Source organism: Chelonia mydas, chromosome 28, assembly GCF_015237465.2.
Source record: "Chelonia mydas isolate rCheMyd1 chromosome 28, rCheMyd1.pri.v2, whole genome shotgun sequence".
Classification (NCBI taxonomy): domain Eukaryota; kingdom Metazoa; phylum Chordata; order Testudines; family Cheloniidae; genus Chelonia; species Chelonia mydas.
The window spans coordinates 4431800-4459188 of NC_051268.2; the positions used below are offsets into that span (position 1 = coordinate 4431800).

A 27389-nucleotide genomic window follows, 5' to 3' on the forward strand; every position below is an offset into this window, starting at 1 on the left:
GGGTCAGACCAATGGTCCATCTAGCCCAGTGTGCTGCCTAAGAGTGACCAGTGCCAGATGCTGCAGAGGGAATGAATAGAACAGGCTTGTTGACCTGCAAGGTGAAGGTCTTTCGCCTTTACCTTTATTGTTCTTGACTCCTACTTATCCTATTTCACCACACCTCCCCCAAGGTCTCTGGGCAAATCAGGTGTGAACCACTCCTTTGATACAGACGTGTCCTAATCCGGCTGAATTGAGGCACACTTTGGGCCAATGTCAGTCTGGAAAAGGGCCGCTTAACCCAGCAGGCTTCTCAAAGTATCCGTTGCTGTGAACTGCATGTCGTGTGGGTGGGTGAACCCCAAAGCTATGAAACATGAAAGTAACACAAGGCCAGTTCTGAGGAGGTTTCCAGAGCCAGGCCTGAGGGTTAAACAGCTGGAAGGAAAAGGGGCCTCAGGCCCCATAAAAATAACCGGTTGCAAAAAGAAAACAAAAATTAAATGAAAAAAACAAATCAAACAAAAAACAAACAAAGAAACCCCAACAACCCAGAAAAGCTCCCATCACACATCCATCACCATTTTAGATTTTGACATCTCCTGCCTGATGTGACATCTTTGCTTTGCAAACAAGAGACCTGGGGAACTCTGTGGCTGTTCCCCTCTAACTGGATAAAAGGTTCACATCTGTCTCAAGTAATTTTCCTCTTAACAGAAGATTTTAAAATTTATCAAAATAAATTCCATTTGAAATACAAATAATTACAGCCTATACTGGGTCTCTGTTCTCGTACATGCTTTTTCTCTCACATATTCCCCAACTCTAATTCCTTTGGAGTGAGGTTTTAATTTCAGGATTAGCCACCATTTCCGATATAGTAGGAGGGGGCAGGGAGAGAACTAGAAGAAAAGCTGAATTATATTGTAACACTGAAAGTTATCACAGAATCAGCCTCTTACGTTTCACTAATTAACTTCATGTTTAATTTCATTGTCGCTGGTAACAACTTATTCAAATATTAAAAATATAAACCAATAGGGAAGTTTTGTCTTTATTCCCATTTCCACCCAGTGAGCTTTGTGTGAAGTCACATTCTACAATAACCTAGGAGCCTTCCATTTCTGTGAGTTCATTTCTCCCTGAGTCTTCTCCCGTAAGTGTGGGTGGAAAGGGTCTAAAACTGCATAGGAAGGTTGCATCATGAGAAAAACCACCTGTGCTCTATTTTCACACTTTCTAATCTTTCAAAGTAGCAGGAGGCGGAGAAATGATACAAATGCATTAGACTCAAGACCAAAACTAAGAGACAAAACCACAGCATCAGGACTCAGCATTCATGTATCCTGCAGTCTGAACTTGGAATCTGATACATTCCCCCATTGGCTACCATCATTTGCCCAGCATGGAAGTTATTCTTGTCCAACAAGGCAGCCAGACTGGGACCCATAGGCATAGAATCGTTCTGAAGCAATCAGCTGTTTCTCCCTGTGGTTCATGAAACTTTGGAGCCAAATGGTAAAAGACCACTGTTCACAATTTAATGATAGCATCCTTTAGGAGTGTGATCAATGCCACTTAACTAGAGAGCAGCGTTCTAAAAATAGTTTACCTGGGCCACAGGTCACCACAGTGTCCATCTCTTTGGGTGAAAATCAACCACTAAAACCTGTAATTTCTACCTGAGTTCTTGTCAAATCTTTGAACTTACTTGGAGTAATTTTACACTTCTCTGGCGTAGAATTCTTCACCAACCACAGAACATACCAGTTGCGATAATGAGGTATAAATCCCCCAAATATGGCCTTTTATTTCTTTAATCTGGTGGCACAGATTTAAATTAGGGACTAAATTCAGGTGTGTCTTAAAATCCCTGTAAGACACCAAAAGTCAGGAATCTATTAAAAATAGGTATCTTTCTGCAGCTCTATCACATTCAACACGGATTTCATTTTCTATACATTTGCAGCATCTCCCAGGGGCGAGCGGAACAGAAATGTCAGTTTCATTTTTTCCATTTCTACCTAGCTAGGGATTGCATTTCCCAAATAATAGGCATCATGCATCTGATTTGGAAGGACATATCTGCAGGAGTGACCTCCTGCAGGGCCTGCGTCACAACTGCTTTGGGAGCCAAATGCATGGATATTTTGCTGAGTTACAAGTCATTTATTAGGGAATCCTCTTCCCAGCCCTTTAGAAAAAATATTGACCTAACCAATTGAACAACATGGGGGTTGGGAAAGTGATGGGGAATAAGGGAATCCCTCTGACTAACCCTATCTTCTTCTGTTGTTACAGAGGGTGAAATGACCTTTTCCCCTATCCCTGCCCTGTTCCTGCTCTTTGTTATAGTTCAATATATTTTAAGTGAGGAAAATGGTAGTAAAAAATATCTGCTCTCCAGCACAACCTGAAGCAACACTAGAGCAACTAGGAATGAAACAATTTGTTCCCGAAGTGGAAACTTGATGACTAACAATTGCTTTGAAATGGGGGAAACAGTGTAACCGTGATGCTCAGGGTTTGTTTAGACTAGAAAAAGTGATGGAGTTTAGGTCAGGTCAAGAGGAAAGCTAATACAACCACTGCACCTGGGCTGCATCGGCTCTACAACTGTAATTGTCTTTTTACACCAAGATTGCTAACAGGAGCTGCCGCCAACACCATGTACAATCCTAGTGGATGTAAGGCACAGGTAGTTTTTGCCTCAGTGAAGCTTGTTGGGATCAAACCATCTCTCTGGATCTGATGAAAATTGCTGGCTGGAGGAGGACACACTCCTACAACTCAAAACGAAAGGAGCTGATAGAAAAGATTCCAGGACTGACCCCAAAGAAGGGTGAGCAGCAAAAGGCAGAAGCAGGCAACTCATCTGGGGGAGCTGAGAGACCACGGTGAAGATAGTGCAAAGATCACTATGTGGGAATTAGCAAATGTGATTTAAAAAAAAAAAAAAATCTTTGGCCAGCCCTAGTCAAGGCATTTATTACAGTTCTCTCTCATGTGGATTTTATTATGTCTAATAAGGCTTGAGCTCTGATTGAAGCTTTTCCCACACGCAGAGCATGTGTAGGGTCTCTCTCCACTGTGTATTCTATGATGTGTGATAAGGTTTGAGTGCCAACTAAAGCTTTTCCCACACTCAGAACATGTGTAGGGCATCTCTCCTGTGTGGATTCTCTGATGTGTGATAAGGGCAGAGCTCCGACTGAAGCTTTTTCTGCACTCAGAGCATGAGTAGGGTCTCTCTCCTGTGTGGATTCTCTGATGTGTGATCAGGGCAGAGCTCTGATTGAAGCTTTTCCTGCACTCAGAGCAGGTGTAGGGTCTCTCTCCTGTGTGGATTCTCTGATGTGAAATGAGAGCTGAACTATGAATGAAGCTTTTCCCACACTCAGAGCATATGTAGGGCATCTCTCCGCTGTGGATTCGCTGATGTGAGATGAGGGCTGAACCATCAATGAAGTGCTTCCCACACTCAGAGCATCCGTAAGGTTTCTCACCTGTGTGGATTCTCTGATGTGTGATAAGGTGTGAGCTGTGTTTGAAGCCTTTCCCACACACAGAGCATGTGTACGGCCTCTCTCCTGTGTGGATTCGCTGATGTGAGATGAGGGCTGAACCATCAATGAAGCGTTTCCCACACTCAGAGCATCTATAAGGTTTCTCACCCGTGTGGATTCTCTGATGTGTGATAAGGTTTGAGCGCCGACTGAAGCTTTTCCCGCACTCAGAGCACATGTAGGGTTTCTCCCCTGTGTGCATTCTACGATGTCTGATAAGGTTTGAGCTCCGACTAAAGCTTTTCCCACACTCAGAGCATGCGTAAGGCGTCTCTCCTGTGTGGATTCTCCTATGTCTGATATGTTCTGAGCTCCGATTAAAATTTTTCCCACACTCATGACATGTGTAGCGTGTCTTTTTCATGTTTCAGAGTAACAGCCGTGTTAGTCTGTATTCGTAAAAAGAAAAGGAGTACTCGTGGCACCTTAGAGACTAACCAGTTTATTTGAGCATGAGCTTTCGTGAGCTACAGCTCACTTCATCGGATGCATAGCATATCGTGGAAACTGCAGAAGACATTATATACACACAGAGACCATGAAACAAAACTTCCTCCCACCCCACTCCCCCGCTGGCAACAGCTTATCTAAAGTGATCATCAAGTAGAGCCATTTCCAGCACAAATCCAGGTTTTCTCACCCTTCCCCCCCCCGCCCCCACACACACAAACTCACTCTCCTGCTGGCAACAGCCCATCCCCCTTTGAAACCCCTCTTTATAATCGCATGATAATCAAGGTGGGTCACCTCCAGCACTAATCCAGGTTCCCCCCCCCCCATACGTGGGGGGGGGGTGGGAAAACCTGGATTAGTGCTGGAGGTGACCCACCTTGATTATCATGTGCATTATAAAGAGGGGTTTCAAAGGGGGATGGGCTGTTGCCAGCAGGAGAGTGAGTTTGTATGTGTGTGTGGGGGGGGGGGGAGGGTGAGAAAACCTGGATTTGTGCTGGAAATGGCTCTACTTGATGATCACTTTAGATAAGCTGTTGCCAGCGGGGGAGTGGGGTGGGAGGAAGTTTTGTTTCATGGTCTCTGTGTGTATATAATGTCTTCTGCAGTTTCCACGATATGCTATGCATCCGATGAAGTGAGCTGTAGCTCACGAAAGCTCATGCTCAAATAAACTGATTAGTCTCTAAGGTGCCACAAGTACTCCTTTTCTTTTTCATGTTGATTCTCTAGTGTATAATAAGGTCTGAGTGGCTACTGAGGTTTTCCTTTGGCCTGTGCTGACTCTCACAAGTTTCTTCTTTTTCTGGGAGTGCACAACTCCCAGAATCATTTCCTTTGGATCTTCCTGATAACATTTCATGGGATTCTACTTGCTCAGCATCTTCCTGCTGGGGTTTCTCCTCATTCTCACTCACCATCCCAACACCTAATGGGAGACAGAGAGAATCCAGACATAGGTCACTCCCTGCGCCTGAGAGAAAGGAAATCTTAGAGACAGGAATGGAAAAAGGAATTAACAAACCAAAATATGTGCGGGAGAGATCAAACCTATCAGGAGCTGATTATCCCCAAACCTTTCCCCAGAGGAGAGAGGAAGGGATTAGTTCTGGGTCTGCATCTCACCATAAATCTCAGGGAAAGCAAGACTGGGGAGGGACCTGCTGCCAGTTGTCAGTCAGGGTACGTGGGAAGCCATGAGTGACATCTGCCTAATGATTCCACATCTGCAGGGAACAATCCTCAACTTGGAGAGCTCACAAGGTCTTTGTAGGGCATCCTAAATGTTTCCTGTATTCACAGACAGTTTTTGAGTTGGTTTCACCAATTCCTCACCTTTGCATGCAGCTCTCAGGATCACTATTTTCTCACTGCCATGGAGATCTGGGACCCACGGGTTTTCCCCTTGTTCCAGCCATGAAATCACATCAGGTTTGGAAATTGGAAACCCTGCTCAAAGCAAAGAAAATAAGGAAGGTCCGTGGAATTTGTGGGATACCTGTCACAAAGAATATTCCATGGCTTTAACCCCAGCTCATTTTTAAGTAGTAACATCCCAAGGCCAGCTTCTTTGGCTCAAAGTGGTAGGAGAATTATTATTATAAATCATATTCATTATCTTAGTGCCTAAGGGCCAATTAACAGTGGGTCCCTGTACAAACCCAGAATAGTAGATGGCCCATGCCATGAAGAATTTACAATCTAAATAGACAAGGCGGACACAGAATGGGGGAAGGGGTAGAACCCACCAGCCGAGTGAACTATGTGAAGGCAGAGTGACAGATCTGATGAACGCAGGCATCCATCTTGAGACTACCGTATTTAATGTTACGACTAGGACCAAAGTTTTCTGGAAATTGCCGCTATGACTGCATTTTTTCCCGAAGTTACTCTTCATTTCTGGAATCACCCTTCACATCCGGAATTGCTGAACAGAGGGTGGGTGGGGCATGCAGGGTCACAACCCCCAGATTTCTGCCCAGAGACACCTGACTCATCCCCAGGGTGCAGAGCAGAAGTGATGTGTGGGCTGGGCACACAGGGTCATGCCCCCCCCCCCCCGATTTCTGCCTGGAGACACCCGACTCCTCCCCGGGACACAGGGAAGAGGCTGGCTGCTGTTGAGACTTGCTAATTTCTTCCCTCCTCATTCAAGTCTGGACTCAGCAAAACCACCGTGGAGCTTCCCCTGGGCAGGCAAGGCACTTGGTAGTGGGACACTGGGCTCCCTCATCATGCTGCAGAGGAGACGGCGCTCACACCTGCTCTCAGCTGTGTCCACAGCACCTCTCCCCTGCTCATCTCCCCTGCACACATCTGGTTCATGCCCTGCCTCCCCAGCACACAGCTGGCTCTAGGCTCTCTATGCCCAATGTCTGGGCCCCCCCCCCCCCCCACAGCTGGCTCCTGTCCCCTCCCCCCAATGCACTTTCATGCTGTAAAGGATTAGATATTGCTCATGTTTGTCAGTTACTCTGTTTTCATTGCCAGCAAACACTGGCCCTAGTTATGACTGTTATCTCTATATTTGAGCCAGCCCTTGACAGCATGAACACTTCACAGACTATGATGCTGAGATGGGCCAGATGATACCAGGGAGGGCTCAGGGATGGGTTCCCTGTGCAATCTGGTGTGACTAAGGGGTGATGAATGCCAGATCTCAAGGCTGGTTATGCAGATCTCCCATCATTTGAAGCTTTGCCCAGTGCAGAAGGGGGCAGTGACTGATTTTACCTCTTTCGGGAGACTGAAAAAGAAAGACTTTTTGGGGAGAAATAGCTGAGTTTGAGCTGATTGAGGGGGCTTTTTGGGCTACAAACTGACATGACCTGATAACCAAGAGGTAACCCTTTAAGAAAGGTTTTAATACATTTCGGAACCAATCATTCCCAAGAGAACTGATGAGGGGACGATGGTAAATATGCATTTAGATGCTCTTCTTGTTTTATATGTTTTCCCCATAAGGCTTAACCTCTGGCCCACTGTCATGGATCCATAGGATCTGTGCTATGCCTTGGATTTTAAAACAGTCCTTGGGATGTGTCCCTTGAGTGCGCTAGACCCCCAAGGGGTCCCACTCTTCCACAAGGATAGGCCATGTAGCTTCACCACCTGAGACTGAGCCTCTGGCTTCAACACTCCTATTTCAACCTGTGAGCTCTGCCAGCAGGCCCAGCTCAACTACACTCCTCTTCAGAGACCGTTCCTCATTCATGCTTCAATGCACCTCAGCAAGTTTTTGCTCGCACACTGGGCAGAATTTTAAAACATAGCAGGGTTCATTAGTCAACTGAAACAAAGCATTGGAAAGTTGTTAGATTAGCACAGAAAAGCAAAGACAATGTAGTCCAGACTGGCCAATGCCCTTAAAATCATAGAATATCAGGGGTGGAAGGGACTTCAGGAGGTCATCTAGTCCAAACCCCTGCTCAAAGCAGGACCAATCCCCAATTTTTGCCCCAGATCCCTAAATGGCCCCCTCAAGGATTGAACTCACAACCCTGGGTTTAACAGGCCAATGCTCAAACACACTGAGCTATCCCTCCCCACAAGGCCCTTGAGCCTTGCTGCTGTAGAAAACATTTTGTTATCCTTTCACTCTGCGTGTCCATTTGTCTTCACTCCAGTACAACTCCCTGCATCTGCAAGCCCAGTTCTTCCTGCTCCCAAAAACACAACGAGTCCATGTATGCTTCATTCAGCCAAGCGGAGATCCTCCCATGGCCAGGTGACAATTATTCCCTTGTCTCTGTCGGGTATTCCATTGATGTAGGCTGATCCCAGACAGTCCTTAATGACCCATTCACATCACCCTATGACAGCTACATGACAAAACACCTCATGTCTCCTGCTCTTTCTAATCAAAGCAATACCAATCACAGAGGGAAACTGTAGTGTGTATTCACATAATAGAAGTATCACCAGAATTCCCACCTCTATCACACACACACTGCTCACAGCCCTCGGAGAGAAAGCAAAGCACAGGAATTGGACATTAGTCCAGTGAACACAGTGGAGAACAAGCTGCAATCCTCAAACCCTGGTCAAAAGGAGAGGCATGTGGGTCCCTACCCATACGGAGGGGCTGGCTAGAGGCCTGATACCTTAGAGGGCATTCCTTGAGCAGACCATGGAGGCAGGTCAAAGGCTTAGCTACCCCAGAACTGTGACATCGCAAAAGCACATTTTGGGGAATTAGGAAATCTAGTGATTCAGGTGTAATAAGAGGGAGAATTAAACTCCACCAGTGTGTGGAGAAGGCTGGGGAATTAAACACTAACATTCAGGAACAACAGCCTCTAATTCTTCCAGAAAAGGAGAATGTAAGAAACAAGAACTGGGCCACGCAACCTCAAAAGGGACAGGCTCAAAGATCCAAGGAGCCTGGAGGGAAGACAGCTTGTGGCTGGGGCAGATGGGGAGAGGGGGGACAAGACTCTCACTCCTGTTGACCCCGACCTGATTTTATGATCTATGACCTAGTCTCATGTCTTGTGGGCAATTTTATACTCGCTAGAGGTAAAATGTCATTATCAGAGTATTGCTTATTAGCTTGGAACATGCATAGAGGAGCAAGGAGGTGAACATAAATAAATGGGTTATTAATCTTGCTACAGTTAAGGGCTTTATATTAGGTTAAGGCTTTGTGGGAGTAGTTATGCTGAAGTCTGGGATTTACCTGAATAAGCCTAAGGAGAGAAGCCCGGCTCAGATATTTTGCACCCTCATTTTGACAAACTAACGAGTAACCACAAACAGGTGCAATATGCCACAGGATTCTGAAAGAAGGAATTTTGGGTAGGCTTTAGGACATAATTATGATGCATTTTGTGCAAGATACATCATGTGTGGTGTCATGGGAAAAGTTACGATTTGCTAAATATGATTATCCTATTTGTGTGCATGGATCATGTTTGTATCTGAAGTTATGGATATTCACTATGTATCTGTATTTCAAATATGCGTACTCTGGGTAACATCCACAACTAGCCTTTTAGGTACAACAATGAAAAAGCCAGACAGTGTTGATGGCTCATCAACAAAGACAATGGACCGTGGAAGAGCTTAGCCTTCCTGTGAATGTTTCAGCCAGCCTATGAGTCATGGCTACTATGACTCAGCAGGGCATGTGACCAGACCAAATGACAATGAACTCTATTTTGATACCTGTATTTTTCCACAAACTGGACTGGGAACTGAGTTTGGAACACATGGTTCCCACCATATGGAAAAGCTACATAAGGTGGTGTGTGACATAGACTCATAGAATAACAGAGTTGGAAGGGACCTCTGGAGGCCATCTAGTCCAACCCCCTGCCTAGAGCAGGACCAATCCCAACTAAATCATCCCAGCCAGGGCTTTGTCAAGCCTGACTTTAAAAACTTCTAAGGAAGGGGATTCCACCACCTCCCTAGGTAACGCATTCCAGTGTTTCACCACCCTCCTAGTGAAAAAGATTTCCTAATATCCAACCTAAATCTCCCCCACTGCAACTTGAGACCATTACTCCTTGTCCTGTCATCTGCTATCACTGAGAATAGTCTAGATCCATCCTCTTTGGATCCACCTTTCAAGTAGTTAAAAGCAGCTATCAAATCCCCCCTCATTCTTCTCTTCCGTAGACTAAACAATCCCAGTTCCCTCAGCCTCTCCTCATAAGTCATGTGTTCCAGACCCCTAATCATTTTTGTTGCCCTTCGCTGGACTCTCTCCAATTTATCCACATCCTTATTGTAGTGTGGGGCACAGAACTGGACACAGTACTCCAGATGAGGCCTCACCAATGTCCAGTAGAGGGGAATGATCACGTCCCTCGATCTGCTGGCAATGCCCCTACTTATACATCCCAAAATGCCATTGGCCTTCTTGGCAACAAGGGCACGCTGTTGACTCATATCCAGCTTCTCGTCCACTGTCACCCCTAGGTCCTTCTCTGCAGAACTGCTGTGTAGCCATTCGGTCCCTAGTCTGTAGCGGTGCATTGGATTCTTCTGTCCTAAGTGCAGGACTCTGCACTTGTCCTTGTTGAACCTCCTCAGATTTCTTTTGGCCCAATCCTCCAATTTGTCTAGGGCCCTCTGTATCCTATCCCTACCCTCCAGCATATCTACCTCTCCTCCCAGTTTAGTGTCATCTGCAAACTTGCTGAGGGTGCAATCCACACCATCCTCCAGATCATTAATGAAGATATTGAACAAAACCAGCCCCAGGACCGACCCTTGGGGCACTCTGCTAGATACCGGCTGCCAACTAGACATGGAGCCATTGATCACTACCCATTGAGCCCGACAATCTAACCAACATTCTACCCACCTTGTAGTGCATCCATCCAGCCCATACTTCCTTAACTTGCTGACAAGAATACTGTGGGAGACCATGTCAAAAGCTTTGCTAAAGTCGAGGAATAACACATCTACTGCTTTCCCTTCATCCACAGAACCAGTTATCTCATCATAGAAGGCAATTAGATTAGTCAGGCATGACTTGCCCTTGGTGAATCCACGCTGACTGTTCCTGATCGCTTTCCTCTCGTCTAAGTGCTTCAGAATTGATTCCTTGAGGACATGCTCCATGATTTTTCCAGGGACTGAGGTGAGGCTGACCGGCCTGTAGTTCCCAGGATCCTCCTTCTTCCCTTTTTTAAAGATGGGCACTACATTAGCCTTTTTCCAGTCTTCCGGGACTTCCCCTGATTGCCATGAGTTTTCAAAGATAACAGCCAATGGCTCTGCAATCACAGCCGCCAATTCCTTTAGCACTCTTGGATGCAATGCATCCGGCCCCATGGACTTGTGCACGTCCAGTTTTTCTAAATAGTCCTGAACCACTTCTTCCTTCCCAGAGGGCTGGCCACCTCCTCCCCATGCTGGGCTGCCCAGTGCAGTAGGCTGGGAGCTGACCTTGTTCGTAAAGACAGAGGCAAAAAAAGCATTGAGTACATTAGCTTTTTCCACATCCTCTGTCACTAGGTTGCCTCCCTCATTCAGTAAGGGCCCACACTTTCCTTGGCTTTCTTCTTATTGCCAATATACCTGAAGAAACCCTTCTTGTTACTCTTAACATCCCTCGCTAGCTGCAACTCCAGGTGTGATTTGGCCTTCCTGTTTTCATTCCTACATGCCCGAGCAATATTTATATACTCATCCCTGGTGATTTGTCCAATCTTCCACTTCTTGTAAGATTCTTTTTTGTGTTTAAAATCAGCAAGGATTTCACTCTTAAGCCACGCTGGTCGCCTGCCATATTTACTATTCTTTCTACACATCAGGATGGTTTGTCCCTGTAACCTCAATAAGGATTCTTTAAAATACAGCCAGCTCTCCTGGACTCCTTTCCCCCTCATGTTGTTCTCCCAGGTGATCTTGCCCATCAGTTCCCTGAAGGAGTCAAAGTCTGCTTTTCTGAAGTCCAGGGTCCGTATTCTGCTGCTTTCCTTTCTTCCTCGTGTCAGGATCCTGAACTCGACCATCTCATAGTCACTGCCTCCCAGGTTCGCATCCACTTTTGCTTCCCTACTAATTCTTCCCGGTTTGTGAGCAGCAGGTCAAGAAGAGCTCTGCCCCTAGTTGATTCCTCCAGCACTTGCACCAGGAAATTGTCCCCTACACTTTCCAAAAACTTCCTGGATTGTCTCTGCACCTCTGTATTGCTCTCCCAGCAGATATCAGGATGATTGAAGTCGCCCATGAGAACCAGGGCGTGCGATCTAGTAGCTTCTGCAAGTTGCCGGAAGAAAGCCTCGTCCACCTCATCCCCGATCTTGGCCTCATTCCCCACACAAGAGAACTCCTGGAAACACCTGAGGAACAAAGACTGAACTGGGGGAAGTACTGGTGTCAGGGTAAAGGGATTTTTAACTTGTGTATGGAAACTTGGTGGACTGCTTGTATGATCAGTCAGTGTGAGAAACTGCTAATTCAAATTCTGTCCATCTAGTATGTTAGACTTGGTTTGAGTTTTTGGTTATTTGCTAAGTAATCTGGGTTAGGCAGGAGTTAGAAATTGAGTTAGCATCTGAGTCAGAAACAGAAACATCAGAGGCCCAATGACGCTAACAGCTGTAAATACCTGATAGTCTGCATGGTCAAATGTCTGCCCAGTAACTCGGCTCTTAGAACAGAACAAACCCTGCAAACAGCCCTAGGATATCTGTGAACACTCACACGCCCCACCCCTTCGCCTTACGGGTAGTCATAGATAATGGATGTAATTAAAATAGTGTCGATGCAGATGTTCTGCTCATGTCAGTATCATGTTAAATGTTCTCTCTCTCTGAAACAATGTTTGTCTCTGTACATATAAGATATATGCAAATGGAGCGATGAGGAAAGATACATAATTGGTCACTGTGGCACTACACTTTTGAAGCTGTTTATCAGTCTTCCCGGGACCGTGAATAAACGTGAATAAATGTGCCTGCCTGATTCTTGGGGAAAAGAATCTCCTTGCTTCCCAGTTTGGTGCAGCATACAGGGTGTGATCAGGAATCCTTGGAGAGTTTCTCACAACCAGGGATACCACCTCTAGTGCACACCTTGGTTTGGCACTCCCCAAGACACCCTTTGCACCCCTTTTTTAATACAAACCATATATAGGATGCACAGACAAGAGGACTGAACGGGATTGTGTTTGTGGCCAGGGTTTTCGGTTTGCTGTAGGCGAAGGCTGCAATACCAAGTATTCAGCACCAGAGTGTGCTTCAGTAGTGTTGAGTACAAGGGTGTGCTCGGTCAGTTCCCCTGAAGTGCCGATTGAGTGGGTTTCAGGAAGCTGGGTAACAACATCATATGACTTGCCCCAGGGTGTATCGATACCCTCTACGGAAGGGAGAATCGTTGATTTTATAGGAGGAAAACATGGGAAGGTTCAAAAGACTATGGCAAAGGATGGAGGGAATGAGGGTATGAGTGTGAAGGATAGCATGTTGTGGTGGTCTGGTCAGACAAAAGGAAAGTTAGAGAAAGGAATTGTGATACTGTACCGTGAATATGAAAAGAAGTTACGGGAATTGGAAACACTCCAAAAGACTCTTACATCAGAGGTGAACCAAAAGACAGATTTAAACCACAAATTAAGTGAGCGTCAAGCAGAAAACAATACTCTAAAAGCAAAAATAAAAGAAACCAGCTCCTCCGCACGTCGTATGGCTGCTAGCATACAAGAGAAGGGTAATCTTACTGACTCTGGTTCAGGCAGCGATACTGACAAAGACCAAAATGAAATCAATTGGAAACACCTTGAAAAACAAATCCAGGATTTGAACCCAGCACTCACGATGAAAATCTGGGATAATTGGTCTCCTCCCGCTCCTCCTCCTCTTTAACCCAGACTTAAGTGCCAGCGCTCCCCTGGCTCCTCTCCAAGTAACCATTCGGTGGTCAGGGCCGGCAGACAATAGACTGACTCATAATACTTATAAGTACACTCCTCTCAACTCAGAGGAAATGAGGGACTTACTGAAAGATCTCTGGTTTCAGAGTAGTAGCCGTGTTAGTCTGTATCAGCAAAAAGAATGAGGAGTCCTTGTGGGACCTTAGAGACTAACAAATTTATTTGGGCATAAGCTTTCGTGGGCTAAAACCCACTTCATTAGATGTATGGAATAGAAAATACAGTAGGAAGATATATATATCTTCTGAGGCCCAGCAGGTTAGCACCAGTTTGATGGGCTGGATGGCCTCTCACTGAAGGCTGCCAGAAGCCCAGCACATGGAGTAGATACAGGGTGGCTTGGGGAGCAGGAAGCGTGGCAGCGTCCCAGAGAGCACACCGAGAAGGGAAATGGAGAGGGGACAAGGGGGCACTGCAGCGAACTCAGCACACATCCTGAAGGCCATTGGCAGAAAGTTGCCCCCTCCCAGGCTTATGGGGGTTGGACAGTGACACAGAGATCCCTTGGCAAAGGGTCACTTGGTCTTTGCCAGCAGCTCTCACCTGAGACCTGACAAACCTATCACACCAAACATCTCTTGGAGGATGATCATGTGGGGTGTCTACAGAAGCTCAAAACTGGTCATGACTCATAATGACTGAGAGATCAACGAATGGGGTGCATGTAAGGAACAAAGCATTTATATTGAAAATCTACTATATGGACTTGGAATGGAAAATAAATCATGGAGAGGTAACAGGCCCTGGGATTGGCCCATCCATCCAAGAAGGGAGCTGTCACTCCTCACTAGTCAGCTGGAAGGTAATGCAAGGCTCAAGTGACCAGCCTTGCTCCCTCCCAAATGATCAATGGAAAACCATCAGGACACCACCAAACAACTGAAATTGGAGTGGGGGGTTAAAGAGAAGGGGCTAGAGCTTGGAGTTTCTCTGCCACACAATAAGGGGTGGAAGCGAGGGAAGACTGGTCGCGGATAGTTGGAGAGGAGAAGAGGTTTGGGGTATGGTGGGCGGCAGAAGCGGCTGGGACTGGGTAACCTGGAGCTCGCAGTCTCCTTAAGGGACATTTGCTCCTCCTGGGCCCCTTCCACACCCTCTTGTGAGTAGAGAATGACCACCCTGTCCCTACCCCCAGAGGCAGCCGTGTCTCAGGACTCTCCCAAGTTGCACCCACTAACTCTCTTCCCATTTGGGGTATAGCTCAGGGCAACAATTTCCCACCAAGATGAACCCGGCTGGCTGTTCTGGTGCCATAGGGGCCTCTGGTGGGTGAAAGGCAGAACCGCAGCACTTCTCAGGCAGAACGTATTTTCTTCATGCCAAAAAAAAAAAAATTCTGCACTGGACGTGAATTCTGTGCGTACGCAGTGGCGCAGATTCCCATATGAGTAACTCACACCCTGCACAAACATAACCTGCTCACTCCCATCTCTTCTCCCTGTGTCTCTGAGTCCCAGAGCTGCTACTGCTTCTGCGGCCGCCATTAATGCACACAGGCTTTCACTCCCGTTAGTGCTGGAAAAACCCAATCCAGTTACAGGACTGAACCCTTATTTTCCCATCATATGGGACAGTCTCAGCTGAGGCGGAGATGGGGGGGGGGAAGAGATACAAAGGGAAAAGAGTTGTTGTAGCCATGTTGGTTCCCTGGATATCAAAAAGGTATTTTTAATTGGTTCTAAATGAACTTCCCTCACCCACCTTGCCTCTCCATGAGATCTGAAAGTAGCAGAAGGAAACAAACAGGAAGAGAGAGCTCCAGAGTCTAAACCAAACATTTTCAAGCCCCTGGAAGAAACTACATTTCCCTTCTGCCCCGGGTATGCTTGTGTCCTATATGAGGGACCACCCCACTCCTCTCACAGAAGCAAGGGGAGACTGCAGCCAGCCCCAGATGGTTCTTCCCCATCCTGGGATGTGTGTTGTGAGGAAGTTTGTGTATGGTGGATGCATGGGCTGGGTCCCCAGACAACTAGAGCCATCTACAGACTGGAAAGCCAGCACAGCATGGGGGCTGTGGTAGCAATTCTGGAGCTGGGCCTCTGCCCCCTCTAGGTCCCATGGCAGGTGGCTCTGGCAGCATCAAGTGGGTCCATCACTGCAGGGGAAGGTTGGGATAGTGTTTGAGAGTGGGGTGAGGATTGTGGGGGCATGGGGCAGTCCATGCCCAGGAATGGGGGACTGAATTCACCTCCCCACCCCCTGTAGAGCCCAGCAACTAGGGATTTATCCAGTGAAGTGAATTTCACTCTGGGTGACTTTGAGCCAGCCACTAAAAGATCCTTGTGCCTTAGGTTCCATACTGGCCAAAGGAGATTACTAGTACTCCCCTCCCCAGACTCCTGGGGGCAGGCAGGGATAATTAGTGGGTTATGGGAATTAGAAGATGTAAATTCACTAACAATGATATTTATTATTAAAATCCCCAGACACCCACCAGTCCCGATCCTTCCTCTGATGAGCTATAAATATGTAAGGGACTCAGCTACTGATTCCACAGTGAGTTTCTGCCCCTCCCCACTTTCTCTAGCAGCACTTTTATGAACAGGCCAGGGAAACATGTAAATACCTTGAACCAAATTCCAGAAGCTGCTGAGCATGGACAAGTTAAAATGAAACCAAGGTTCTGCCTCTCCAAGGACCTGGCCCCTAGTGCAAAATAATACTCTGAAACTGCCACTTCATAACTGATAGAATCTTATTTATCTACTGATTTATGGGAATTACCAATAAAAGAAACAACACAGTGAAGTTGATACCCTGAGAGAAAGATCTCATGTCTTTACAAAGCAGTATAATCTAATCTGGAACTTTATACACTAAAATGCCTTATTCCTTACCCTATCGCGATTGCCTGGTGTCACTACAGGGCAGAATTAAGGTTGGGTGCCTTAGCTGTGAATTTCCATCCCCTACCATATTGCGATTGCTGTTAAGTGAGTTTGGCAAAATTAATTTCCTCTATTTCTTTTATTTTATTATTTCAATTGATATCGATATATATATTTAAGCCCTTTTTTCAATGTTTACAATTTCAGTGTTCAGAGTGGTAGGAAGTTATGAGGGTTGTCAGGCCACAATTATGTAATTACAGTAAATGCTGAGATTCAAAAGCCAATCTTTATAACTGTTCAAACACAAATTGTCAATGTAACGTGCAAAATATACAGTGTAAATAATCTTAAATCAAACTCAACTTTCTCCAGAAGTATTTCTGTATTTTACCTATATAAATATTTGTTCGTCTGTGTGTGTACAGTGAAATCAACATTTACTGCAATTTATTAATAAAAATCCAATCCTTTCAAGCATAATTTTAAGTAACAAAGTACTTTAATTCTTTCACTTCCTAGACTGTAATGCTTGCTTTGAGGATAATTACACCCTCCCTGGGATGTATCTGACTCTCAGTACCATAACCCTATCATGATGTAGCTCCTGTCTGGGAGCTCTGCTGAGGCCACTGGCATTCTGATCAGAAGGTGACACTCTGACACATGAGCAGAGACACATGGGGGAGGGTGGAAGATGACGTAACATGGAGGCCAGCAGGGTTGAACATGGCCCTGCAGAGTGTGGGAAGCAAACTCCCTCTCAGCCTCTCCTCTCTCCCACAGTCAGTAACGCTGATAAATCATTCCGTGAAACCTAAACAGCCCCAGTATGTGAGACAGTGATTAACACAGGTGCCTTAGGGGCTGCAGCACCAACCCCGCCTGGACAAGGGGGATAAAGAACTGCAGTAGAAACGGGTTAGGCTGGGAGAGGGCACAGCTGATGTGGGACTGGGAGCTGAGTTGACCAGGAGGCCAGAACTCATTGGGGGCTGGGACAAGAAGTCAACAGGACTGGGTAAAGGCACTTCTGTGTATTTTCCCCTGTTTACAATCCTTCAATTTATTTAATTTAGAAACTGTTTCATTCACAATTAAACACATTGGAGCTTAGCTGCATTGATGCACTTCCACTTACATGGTACCATTTTAATTACGTGCTTAATCAGATGCTTATGCATCACAAAACAATCAGTAATTGGTGTGCTTTCATTAATTGACTGTGTGCTGTGCGTTGCTTTAAAAAAAAAGATGGTGTGAGCAAGTGTCAAAATTTCAGGCATTAAGAAATGGAAATTAGGTGTCAGTTCATCTCTAATGCATTTATCTCAATTTTAATTTCAGTTTTGAATCAGTATTAATACCATGTTGTTTAAACAGCATTAGGGTCTATTTCTATAATTGTTTGCAAGATTTCATTCGATATTGTGAACCAGAAGTCTTAACCTTTTATTTTGAGATCAGTAAATGCAATCCAGCGCACCACTCCTGAAAGACTACACCCTTAGCCAGTGACATGCTCCCTAGAGAGCGAACACCTGACGAGCCCTTTCGCCCTAAAAAGCCCTTTTGGCTCTTTGACATTGCTTCATCCACCCCACCAGAAAATGCTATAGGTAGCCAGGTAATTACAGCATACCTTAGCTGCTCATACCTAGTGATGTGCCAAAATTCATATGGTTCTGTTTGGTTTATCTTTCATTCAGCTTTGCAATTATTAGATCCTGTTTAAAAATTGGAACTGAAATAGCAAAAGCAAGTTAACAAGATAGTGGCTTTGGGCACAGGTTGGGTAAAACAATAAAAGGGAAAGAACTGACTATGTAAAAAGGATCACCACAAACTATCAGAGCCCCAGACCCCCATCCAACTCAATCCACCCCAGCCAGGCATATCAAGCTAGGCCGCTGAAAGATCGCCCATCCCATCTGGCAGTGAATGCTGCATGTTCCAGATGAAGCTATGGTGTGTGCGTCTGCTCTGCTGATATGCTGCTTTGATATGGAATTTACCATGGCCACAGGGAGCAGAGACATGGACTCCTACAAACAAAATCCCAGATACCCCTCCAACATTCCATCCCCTCCACCACCTCCACACTGTCTGCCATCTCCTCCCCCAACTCCACATGGCCATTCTCAGCCTATTGCTAACAGTTCCTTCCAGCCTTCAGCACTATAATAAATAAAACATGGTGTTACAAAAGTTAGATCATGCCAGAGAAACCCCATCTCGTTCTGTGAGAAGGTCACTAATTTTTTGGACAAAGGAAATGCAGTAGCATCTGGATGACAGTAAGGCATACCACAAGATACAGTTCCACATGAGAAACTATTCATTACATTGGAGAAGATGGGGATACGAGAAGTGAAAGGTCGGTAAGGAATTGGTTACAGGGGAGACTACAAGGGGGGTCATACTGAACGGTGAGTTGTCAGGCTGGAGGGAGGTTACTAGTGGAATTCCTCAGAGATTAGTCTTGGGACCAATCTTATTCAACATTCTTGTTAGTGACCTTGGCACAAAAAGTGGAATGTGACACAAAGCTGGGAGGGATTGCCAATATGGAGGAGGACAGGCATATCATACAAGATCTGTATGACCTTGAAATCTGCACTAATTGAAATGGGATAAAAATTAACAGAGCAAAGTTATATACTTAGGGACTAATGACAAGAATTTTTGCAATAAGCTGGGGACTTATCAGTTGGAAGTGACAGAGGAGGAGAAAGACCTGGGTGTATTGGTTGATAACAGAATAATTATGAGCTGCCAATGTGCTGCAGCCATGATATAGGTTAATGCAGTCCTAGGATGCATCAGGCGAGGTATTTCCAGTAGACACAGGGAAGGATTAGTATTGTTATACAAAAAGAAAAGGAGTACTTGTGGCACCTTAGAGACAAACACATTTATTTGAGCATAAGCTTTTGTGAGCTACAGCTCACTTCATCGGATCCGATGAAGTGAGCTGTAGCTCACGAAAGCTTATGCTCAAATAAATGTGTTTGTCTCTAAGGTGCCACAAGTTCTCCTTTTCTTTTTGCGGATACAGACTAACACGGCTCCTACTCTGAAACCTATTGTTATACAAGGCACTGTTGAGACCTCATCTGAAATACTGCGGGCCATTCTGGTCTCCCATGTTTAAGAAGGATGAATTCAAAGTGGAACATGTGCAGAGAAGGGCTACTAGGATAATCCAAGGAATGGAAAATCTGCCTTATGAGAGGAGACTCGAAGAGCTTGGCTTCTTTAGCCTAACCAAAAGAAGGCTATGGGGAGATATGATTGCTCTCTATAAATACATCAGAAGGATAAATACCAGGGAAGGAGAGGAGTTACTTAGGTTAAGCACCAATTTTGGCACTAGAACAAATGGATATTGGCCATCAATAAATTCTGGCTTGAAAATAGGTGAAAGTTTCTAACCATCAGAGTGAAGTTTTGGAAAAGCCTCCCAAGGGAAGCAGTGGGGGCAAAAAACCTAACTGGCTTCAAGACTGAGCTCGATACATTTCTGGAGGGATTGGTACGATGGGACTGCCTACAATGGCATGTAGTTGATCTGCAACTGCTAACAGCACATATCTAGAAAGGCTGGTGATGGGACACTAGATGGGCAGGGCTCTGAGTTACTACAGAGAATTCTTTCCTAGCTGTCTGGCTGCTGGGTCTTGCCCACATGCTCAGGGTCTAATGGATTGCCATATTTGGGATGGGAAGGAATTTTGCCCAGAGACAGATTGGCAGAGACCTTGGGGTTTTGGTTTTTTTTTGTTTTTTGGCCTTCCTCTGCAGCATGGGGCACGGCATGGGTCATCTGCAGGTTTAAACTAGTGTAAATGGTGGATTTTTTTGGTAACTTGAAGTCTTTAAATAACGATTTGAGGACTTCATTAACTCAGCCAGAGGTTAGGAGTCTATTCTAGGAGTGGGTGAGTGAGGTTCTGTGGTCTGCGATGTGCAGGAGGTCAGCCTGGATGATCATGATGGTCTCTTCTGGCCTTAAAGTCTGTGAGTCTATAAACTGTGCTTTGCGTTGCACAGACACAGATGGAGATCAGCACCCCCATTGTGCTGGGCACTGCACAGACAGAGAGGGATAGTCCTTGCCCCAAAGAGATCACAATCCAAGTAGACAATGGGTAGGAGGAAAACGGAGAGGGGCTGTGAGTTCCCCAAGGTCAGCGACAGAGCCAGTATCTGCTGAGCCCCGTCACCCTCAGCTTGGAAAGGTCCCCAGATAACACTGTATTAGGCTGCAGGAAGAGGTGGTTTGTGCATGGATGCACAGGCTGTCCTGGCAGGGTAGCTCAGCTGCAGTCCCTGCACACAGCTGGGGGGGGGTGTGTCCTGGGTCAGGAGAAGTCAGTGTCCAGTCCTGTCGGGCTGTGCTCCTGGCTCATACCTCTGGCACTCACTGCTGCCCAGGGTGGATAAAAATTGTTTTGATTTAAATCAGATTTTTTTGTAAAATGTTTTTGAGGAATAAACTTATCTAAAGATACGTTGTAGCTCAAAGATCTCTCATCATGGAATAGGGATTATAAATTCTAATTCTATATTACGAGACAATATATTCACGTAATGTTTAAGAAAAGTTTTGTAAATGAGTTCCAATAGTTCATGGATTAGAGACCCAATCTTACGGGGTTCCACAGGCTTCTGTATATATTATTTAGGTTAATCTACCTACCCAATGGGACTCAGTGCTCAGTCTAGATGATACCATCAGAGATGCTTAGTTTTGCAGTTCTCAAACCGTGGATGTGTGTCTCCAGAAGTAACATGCTTCTTAACAGCAAAAATGTTTTAAAATAAATATATAGAGAAAGGTGAGAAATACCAGACCTCAACTCTCTTGTCCCCCTGCAAATTTGTGTATACAGAGTCAATCCATTTCCTCTCTCTAAAAGTGCAAAGTTTCAAAAAGTTCAGTGAACAGAAGATTGTTGGGGACGGAATAGATCTGGACAAGGAGAAGAAGTCTGCAGATAAATGTGAGAAGCAAGGGACATATGCTTCTTCTGTTAAAATATTATATGTTTGCTGTTGAAGAAAAAACATCCAGAATACTTAATGTTATTTTAGTGAAATAAAACAATTTAAATGCCTGTCTGGTGAGGATCTCCACCTAATACAGCATGGCAAGAAAATCTTCCATATATTAATAATTAACCTGTTGGAGATAGTTCACCTCCCAATGAGTTCATAAATATCTGCTTCAATTACCTTTGGTAAATGAAATAACCAAACAATCATTCATTTTCTGATATAGCTGTAAAACTAATCTGAAAAGTTTTCAAAATAAATCACGGTTTAAAAATGTATAGTGTGTACCTTCTAAAAATGAAAACCTACATCTATCTCTGAGTTACGAAGAATATGTATTAAGATTATAACAACCAACAAGAACTTTTATGTAGAGAACCACGATTAAATCACTAGTCAGGAAGACTCGATGTAAATCAAATCCACCCTGCGGCTGCCCCTCCATTACCAGCTGCACTGTTCAGCCAGCCCCAGGCCTCAGTAAGGTCACTGTCCCCCACCTGCCCTCGAAAGCCTTCAAACTGGGACATGGTGCACTAGTGCCAATCAGAGTGCACTAGTGTAAATTCTGCCTATACTAAGGGTTTGCACCAGTGCCTAAAACACCAGGGTAGCAGAGACCTTCAGCACCTGAAACAGCAGTATGATGGCACTAGAACTGGGATCTATTTCTAGCTCTGTTACAGACAGCCTGGGTGATCTTGGACATGTCAATTTTTCTCCTCCCAACTTTAGTCTATTTACGCAGCTGCCCACTCACTGGAGAGAGAGGAGACCCCAGAGCTGCTCACCACTAAAATCTGTGTGGGTATCACCAGAGCTAAGGTAGTTCAACTCTAGAATAGTCTTACAAGGCTGGCTTCTCTTTCCCTGGAAGTTTTGAAGAACAGGTAGGACAAACCTCTGTCGGAGATAATCTGCACATATTTGGTCCTACCTCAGCAAAGAGAGCTGGACTTCATAACATCTTGAGGTCCTTTCCAGACCGACATTTCTATGATACTATGCAATATATATGTATAAAAACACAACATACAGAAAAATCCCCACCACAGCATAATGTCAGGCAACTCAGGAAACAAAAACAAAATAAAAAGAACTACACTCCACTGCATAAAATGACAATACAAAGGAAAAGAAAGCAACACAATGCAAACTAACACACCCTAAAGTACACAATGAAAAAGAGCTCAACTCAAACCAACACAACACAGGCACCAAACAAGCTGAGGCAAAACAATGCACCATAAAACTATGCAACATGACATGGTGCATCACAGTTCCAACAGCTCAGAGTAGAACACGACACAGCATGTCATAAATATAAAGGGAAAGCTAAATACCTATAAAATCCCTCCTGGCTAGAGGAAAAACCCTTTCACCTGTAAAGGGTTAAGAAGCTAGGATAACCTCGCTGGCACCTGACCAAAATGACCAATGAGGAGACAAGATACTTTCAAAAGCTGGAGGGAGGGAGGGAGAAACAAAGGCGCTCTCTGTCTGTTTAATGCTTTTGCCGGGAACAGAAAGGAATGGAGTCTTAGAACTTAGTAAGTAATCTAGCTAGAGATGTGTTAGATTCTGTTTGTTTAAATGGCTGAGAAAATAAGCTGTGCTGAATGGAATGGATATTCCTTTCTGTGTGTCTTTTTGTAACTTAAGGTTTTGCCTAGAGGGATTCTCTATGTTTTGAATCTAATTACCCTATAAGGTATTTACCATCCTGATTTTATAGAGGTGATTCTTTTACTTCTATTAAAATTTTTCTTTTAAGAACCTGATTGCTTTTTCATCGGACCAGGGGGATGAGGCTTTCTTCCGGCAACTCGCAGAAGCTACTAGATCGCACGCCCTGGTTCTCATGGGTGACTTTAATTTTCCTGATATTTGCTGGGAGAGCAATACAGCGGTGCATAGACAATCCAGGAAGTTTTTGGAAAGCGTAGGGGACAATTTCCTGGTGCAAGTGCTAGACAAGCCAACTATGGGGGGAGCTTTTCTTGACCTGCTGCTCACAAACAGGGAAGAATTAGTGGGGGAAGCAAAAGTGGATGGGAATCTGGGAGGCAGTGACCATGAGTTGGTTGAGTTCAGAATCCTGACACAGGGAAGAAAGGTAAGCAGCAGGATACGGACCCTGGACTTCAGGAAAGCAGACTTCGACTCCCTCAGGGAGCGGATGGGTAGGATCCCCTGGGGGACTAACATGAAGGGGAAAGGAGTCCAGGAGAGCTGGCTGTATTTCAAGGAATCCCCGTTGAGGTTACAGGGACAAATCATCCCGATGAGTCGAAAGAATAGTAAATATGGCAGGCGACCAGCTTGGCTTAACGGTGAAATCCTAGCGGATCTTAAATATAAAAAAGAAGCTTATAAGAAGTGGAAGGTTGGACATATGACCAGGGAAGAGTATAAAAATATTGCTCAGGCATGTAGGAATGAAATCAGGAGGGCCAAATTGCACCTGGAGCTGCAGCTAGCAAGAGATGTCAAGAGTAACAAGAAGGGTTTCTTCAGGTATGTTGGCAACAAGAAGAAAACCAAGGAAAGTGTGGGCCCCTTACTGAATGAGGGAGGCAACCTAGTGACAGAGGATGTGGAAAAAGCTAATGTGCTCAATGCTTTTTTTGCCTCTGTCTTCACGAACAAGGACAGCTCCCAGACTGCTGTGCTGGGCATCGCAACATGGGGAGTAGATGGCCAGCCCTCTGTGGAGAAAGAGGTGGTTAGGGACTATTTAGAAAAGCTGGACGTGCACAAGTCCATGGGGCCGGACGAGTTGCATCCGAGAGGGCTAAAGGAATTGGCGGATGTGATTGCAGAGCCATTGGCCATTATCTTTGAAAACTCGTGGCGAACGGGGGAAGTCCCAGATGACTGGAAAAAGGCTAATGTAGTGCCAATCTTTAAAAAAGGGAAGAAGGAGGATCCTGGGAACTACAGGCCAGTCAGCCTCACCTCAGTCCCCAGAAAAATCATGGAGCAGGTCCTCAAGGAATCAATCCTGAAGCACTTAGAGGAGAGGAAAGTGATCAGGAACAGTCAGCATGGATTCACCAAGGGAAAGTCATGCCTAACTAATCTAATCGCCTTCTATGATGAGATTACTGATTCTGTGGATGAAGGGAAAGCAGTGGATGTATTGTTTCTTGACTTTAGCAAAGCTTTTGACACGGTCTCCCACAGTATTCTTGTCAGCAAGTTAAACAAGTATGGGCTGGATGAATGCACTATAAGGTGGGTAGAAAGTTGGCTAGATTGTCGGGCTCAATGGGTAGTGATCAATGGCTCCATGTCTGGATGGCAGCCGGTATCAAGTGGAGTGCCCCAGGGGTCGGTCCTGGGGCCGGTGTTGTTCAATATCTTCATAAATGATCTGGAGAATGGTGTGGATTGCACTCTCAGCAAATTTGCGGATGATACTAAACTGGGAGGAGTGGTAGATACGCTGGAGGGCAGGGATAGGATACAGAGGGACCTAGACAAATTGGAGGATTGGGCCAAAAGAAACCTGATGAGATTCAATAAGGATAAGTGCAGGGTCCTGCACTTAGGACGGAAGAACCCAATGCACCGCTACAGACTAGGGACCGAATGGCTAGGCAGCAGTTCTGCGGAAAAGGACCTAGGGGTGACAGTGGACAAGAAGCTGGATATGAATCAGCAGTGTGCCCTTGTTGCCAAGAAGGCCAATGGCATTTTGGGATGTATAAGTAGGGGCATAGCGAGCAGATCGAGGGACGTGATCGTTCCCCTCTATTCGACATTGGTGAGGCCTCATCTGGAGTATTGTGTCCAGTTTTGGGCTCCGCACTACAAGAAGGATGTGCATAAATTGGAGAGAGTCCAGCGAAGGGCAACGAAAATGATTAGGGGTCTCGAACACATGACTTATGAGGAGAGGCTGAGGGAACTGGGATTGTTTAGTCTGCAGAAGAGAAGAATGAGGGGGGATTTGATAGCTGCTTTCAACTACCTGAGAGGTGGTTCCAAAGAGGATGGTTCTAGACTATTCTCAGTGGTAGAAGAGGACAGGACAAGGAGTAATGGTCTGAAGTTGCAGAGGGGGAGGTTTAGGTTGGATATTAGGAAAAACTTTTTCACTAGGAGGGTGGTGAAACACTGGAATGCGTTACCTAGGGAGGTGGTAGAATCTCCTTCCTTAGAGGTTTTTAAGGTCAGGCTTGACAAAGCCCTGGCTGGGATGATTTAACTGGGACTTGGTCCTGCTTTGAGCAGGGGGTTGGACTAGATGACCTCCTGAGGTCCCTTCCAACCCTGATATTCTATGATTCTATGATTCATTGTTCTTAAGATCCAAGGGTTTGGGTCTGTGTTCACCTATGCAAATTGGTGAGGATTTTTATCAAGCCTTCCCCAGGAAAGGGGGTGTAGGGTTTGGGGAGGATTTTTGGGCGGAAGGACGTTTCCAAGCGGACTCTTTCCCGGTTATATATCTGTTAGACGCTTGGTGGTGGCAGCAAAAAAGTCCAAGGGAAAAAGGAAAATAGTTTGTACCTTTGGGAAGTTTTAACCTAAGCTGGTAAAAATAAGCTTAGGTGTTTTTCATGCACGTCCCCACATCTGTACCCTAGAGTTCAGAGTTGGGAAGGAACCTTGACACAGCACAAAAGAGAATTATTTCAATGTAGGCATGGAAGGGATCTTGAGAAGTCATCTACTCAAGCCTCCTGTGATGAGGCAGGTCTAAATATCTCTAACCTGGTCTTAAAAACCTCCAATGAAGGAAATGCCACAGCCTCTCTTTGAAGCCAATGCAATGTGAACACAGGCCACAACAACACTGTACACACACAAGCTGGGCTTGGGGTTAAGGGGAGAGGCAAGGATTCAAACAATCTGGGTTCAGATCCCAGTTTTGCCCCAAATTCTCCATGCAAACTTGAGCAAATTACTTCAGTTCTCTGAGTTTCAGCTTCCCCATCTGTAAAATGGAGAGTAGCCTCCCACTATTTGCCTGTTTAGCTTTTGAGGTTTTCATGGCAAGGACTGTCACTGGGGCATATCTACACTGCAGATAGACACCAGCAGCTGGCTCGTGCCTGCTGGCTTGGGCTTACACAGCTCAGGCTACGGGGCTGTTTAATTGTGGTGTAGATGTTCCGGCTTGGGAGCTAGCCCAAGGTCTGGCACACTCCAACCTCACAGGGTCCTACAGCCTGGCTCCAGCCCTAGCCCAGACATCTACACAGCAGTTAAACAGCCCCTTCGCCTGAGCCCTGTGACCCTGAGTCAGCTGGCATGGGCCAGCTGTGGGCTTTTAATGGCAATATAGACATACCCTTGGTGTCTGTTCAGCAACAGTCACAATGGGGACCCTGATCTTGGTCACTGTCTGTGCAGAACCCTGCACAACAAGGGGCCTGACCTCAAACAGGGGTTACAGGCATTACAGGATCCATGATTTTCTTTGGGGTCCCTGCAGCACCAGCCAAAATGTGGGGCCAGGATCTCTGTCAGGGTCTGTGCAGTGCCTGGTACAGCGTGGGGGGTGATCTTCGTCAGGTTAAGTGCAATGCCAGGCCGAACAGGGACACGGATCTCAGTTGGGGTCTCTAAAGTACCCAGCACAATGGAGGCCGCCGTCATGCACTGCCTGGCACAAGAGGGCCGGATCTCAGTTTTACCTGAAACAGCAGGGTCTGATCTCACTTGGGGGCTCTTCAGTGCCTGGCAGAACAGGGCCCAGATCTCAGCTGGGATCTCTGCACCACCTGGCAGAATAGGGCCACACTCAGTAGGATAGGAGCCCTGATCTCAGTCAGACACCTGGAGAGAAAAGTGGGAAGATTTTCGAGAATTTGCTATCAGTATTTCAGAACGGAGGAGAAAATGGGGCACAAACGAAATATTTACCACTATAAGAGAGAAGCACCAACATCTGGGGAGATTTTATGCCACTATTCAACAGTTCAAGAGAAAGGAGGGGAGATTTGAGGGGATTATACAGCGATATTCAATCAACAAGAGAGTGGGATGGATTCTTCTCGCCTCACACTCACCGGCCGGCAGGGAGCCCTGGGCGATGTGGCTGTCACAGGGGAAAGCAGCGGGGCTGGAGTCAGAAGGTCACTGGCTGTGGGGAGG

The 27389-nt window shown here is 45.7% G+C and overlaps 4 protein-coding genes across 23 annotated transcripts in view; 1 reads left to right on the top strand and 3 right to left on the bottom strand.

The window, feature by feature from the left end:
- Positions 1 to 27389, top strand: part of LOC102943236 (zinc finger protein 883) — a 2438435-nt gene that overhangs the window by 1002348 nt on the left and 1408698 nt on the right.
- LOC114020163 (zinc finger protein 501) overlaps positions 1 to 27389 on the bottom strand; it is a 1907800-nt gene that overhangs the window by 968349 nt on the left and 912062 nt on the right. The gene's annotated exons all lie outside the window — the stretch shown is intronic.
- Positions 1 to 27389, bottom strand: part of LOC119564595 (zinc finger protein 883) — a 1467279-nt gene that overhangs the window by 120148 nt on the left and 1319742 nt on the right. The gene's annotated exons all lie outside the window — the stretch shown is intronic.
- On the bottom strand, positions 941 to 27328 carry LOC119564601 (zinc finger protein 79). Of its 8 annotated transcripts, XM_043537539.1 has the most exons (6): positions 26930 to 27146; positions 22625 to 22663; positions 22219 to 22275; positions 5337 to 5450; positions 4721 to 4929; positions 941 to 3912 (listed from the first exon to the last, which is right to left on the bottom strand). In XM_043537539.1, exon 6 carries the CDS (start codon positions 3910 to 3912, stop codon positions 2956 to 2958), a length of 957 nt encoding a protein of 318 aa, XP_043393474.1. In that variant the 5' UTR covers positions 4721 to 4929; positions 5337 to 5450; positions 22219 to 22275; positions 22625 to 22663; positions 26930 to 27146; the 3' UTR covers positions 941 to 2955. The 8 variants fall into 8 exon arrangements, with proteins under 8 accessions (XP_043393474.1, XP_043393475.1, XP_043393472.1 ...); XM_043537540.1 differs by lacking the exon at positions 22625 to 22663; XM_043537537.1 differs by lacking the exon at positions 22219 to 22275.

Bases quoted from the DNA above. Each gene is read 5' to 3' on its own strand.
- LOC119564601 (XM_037887547.2), bottom strand. From the start codon at position 3,912: ATGAAAAAGACACGCTACACATGTCATGAGTGTGGGAAAAATTTTAAT.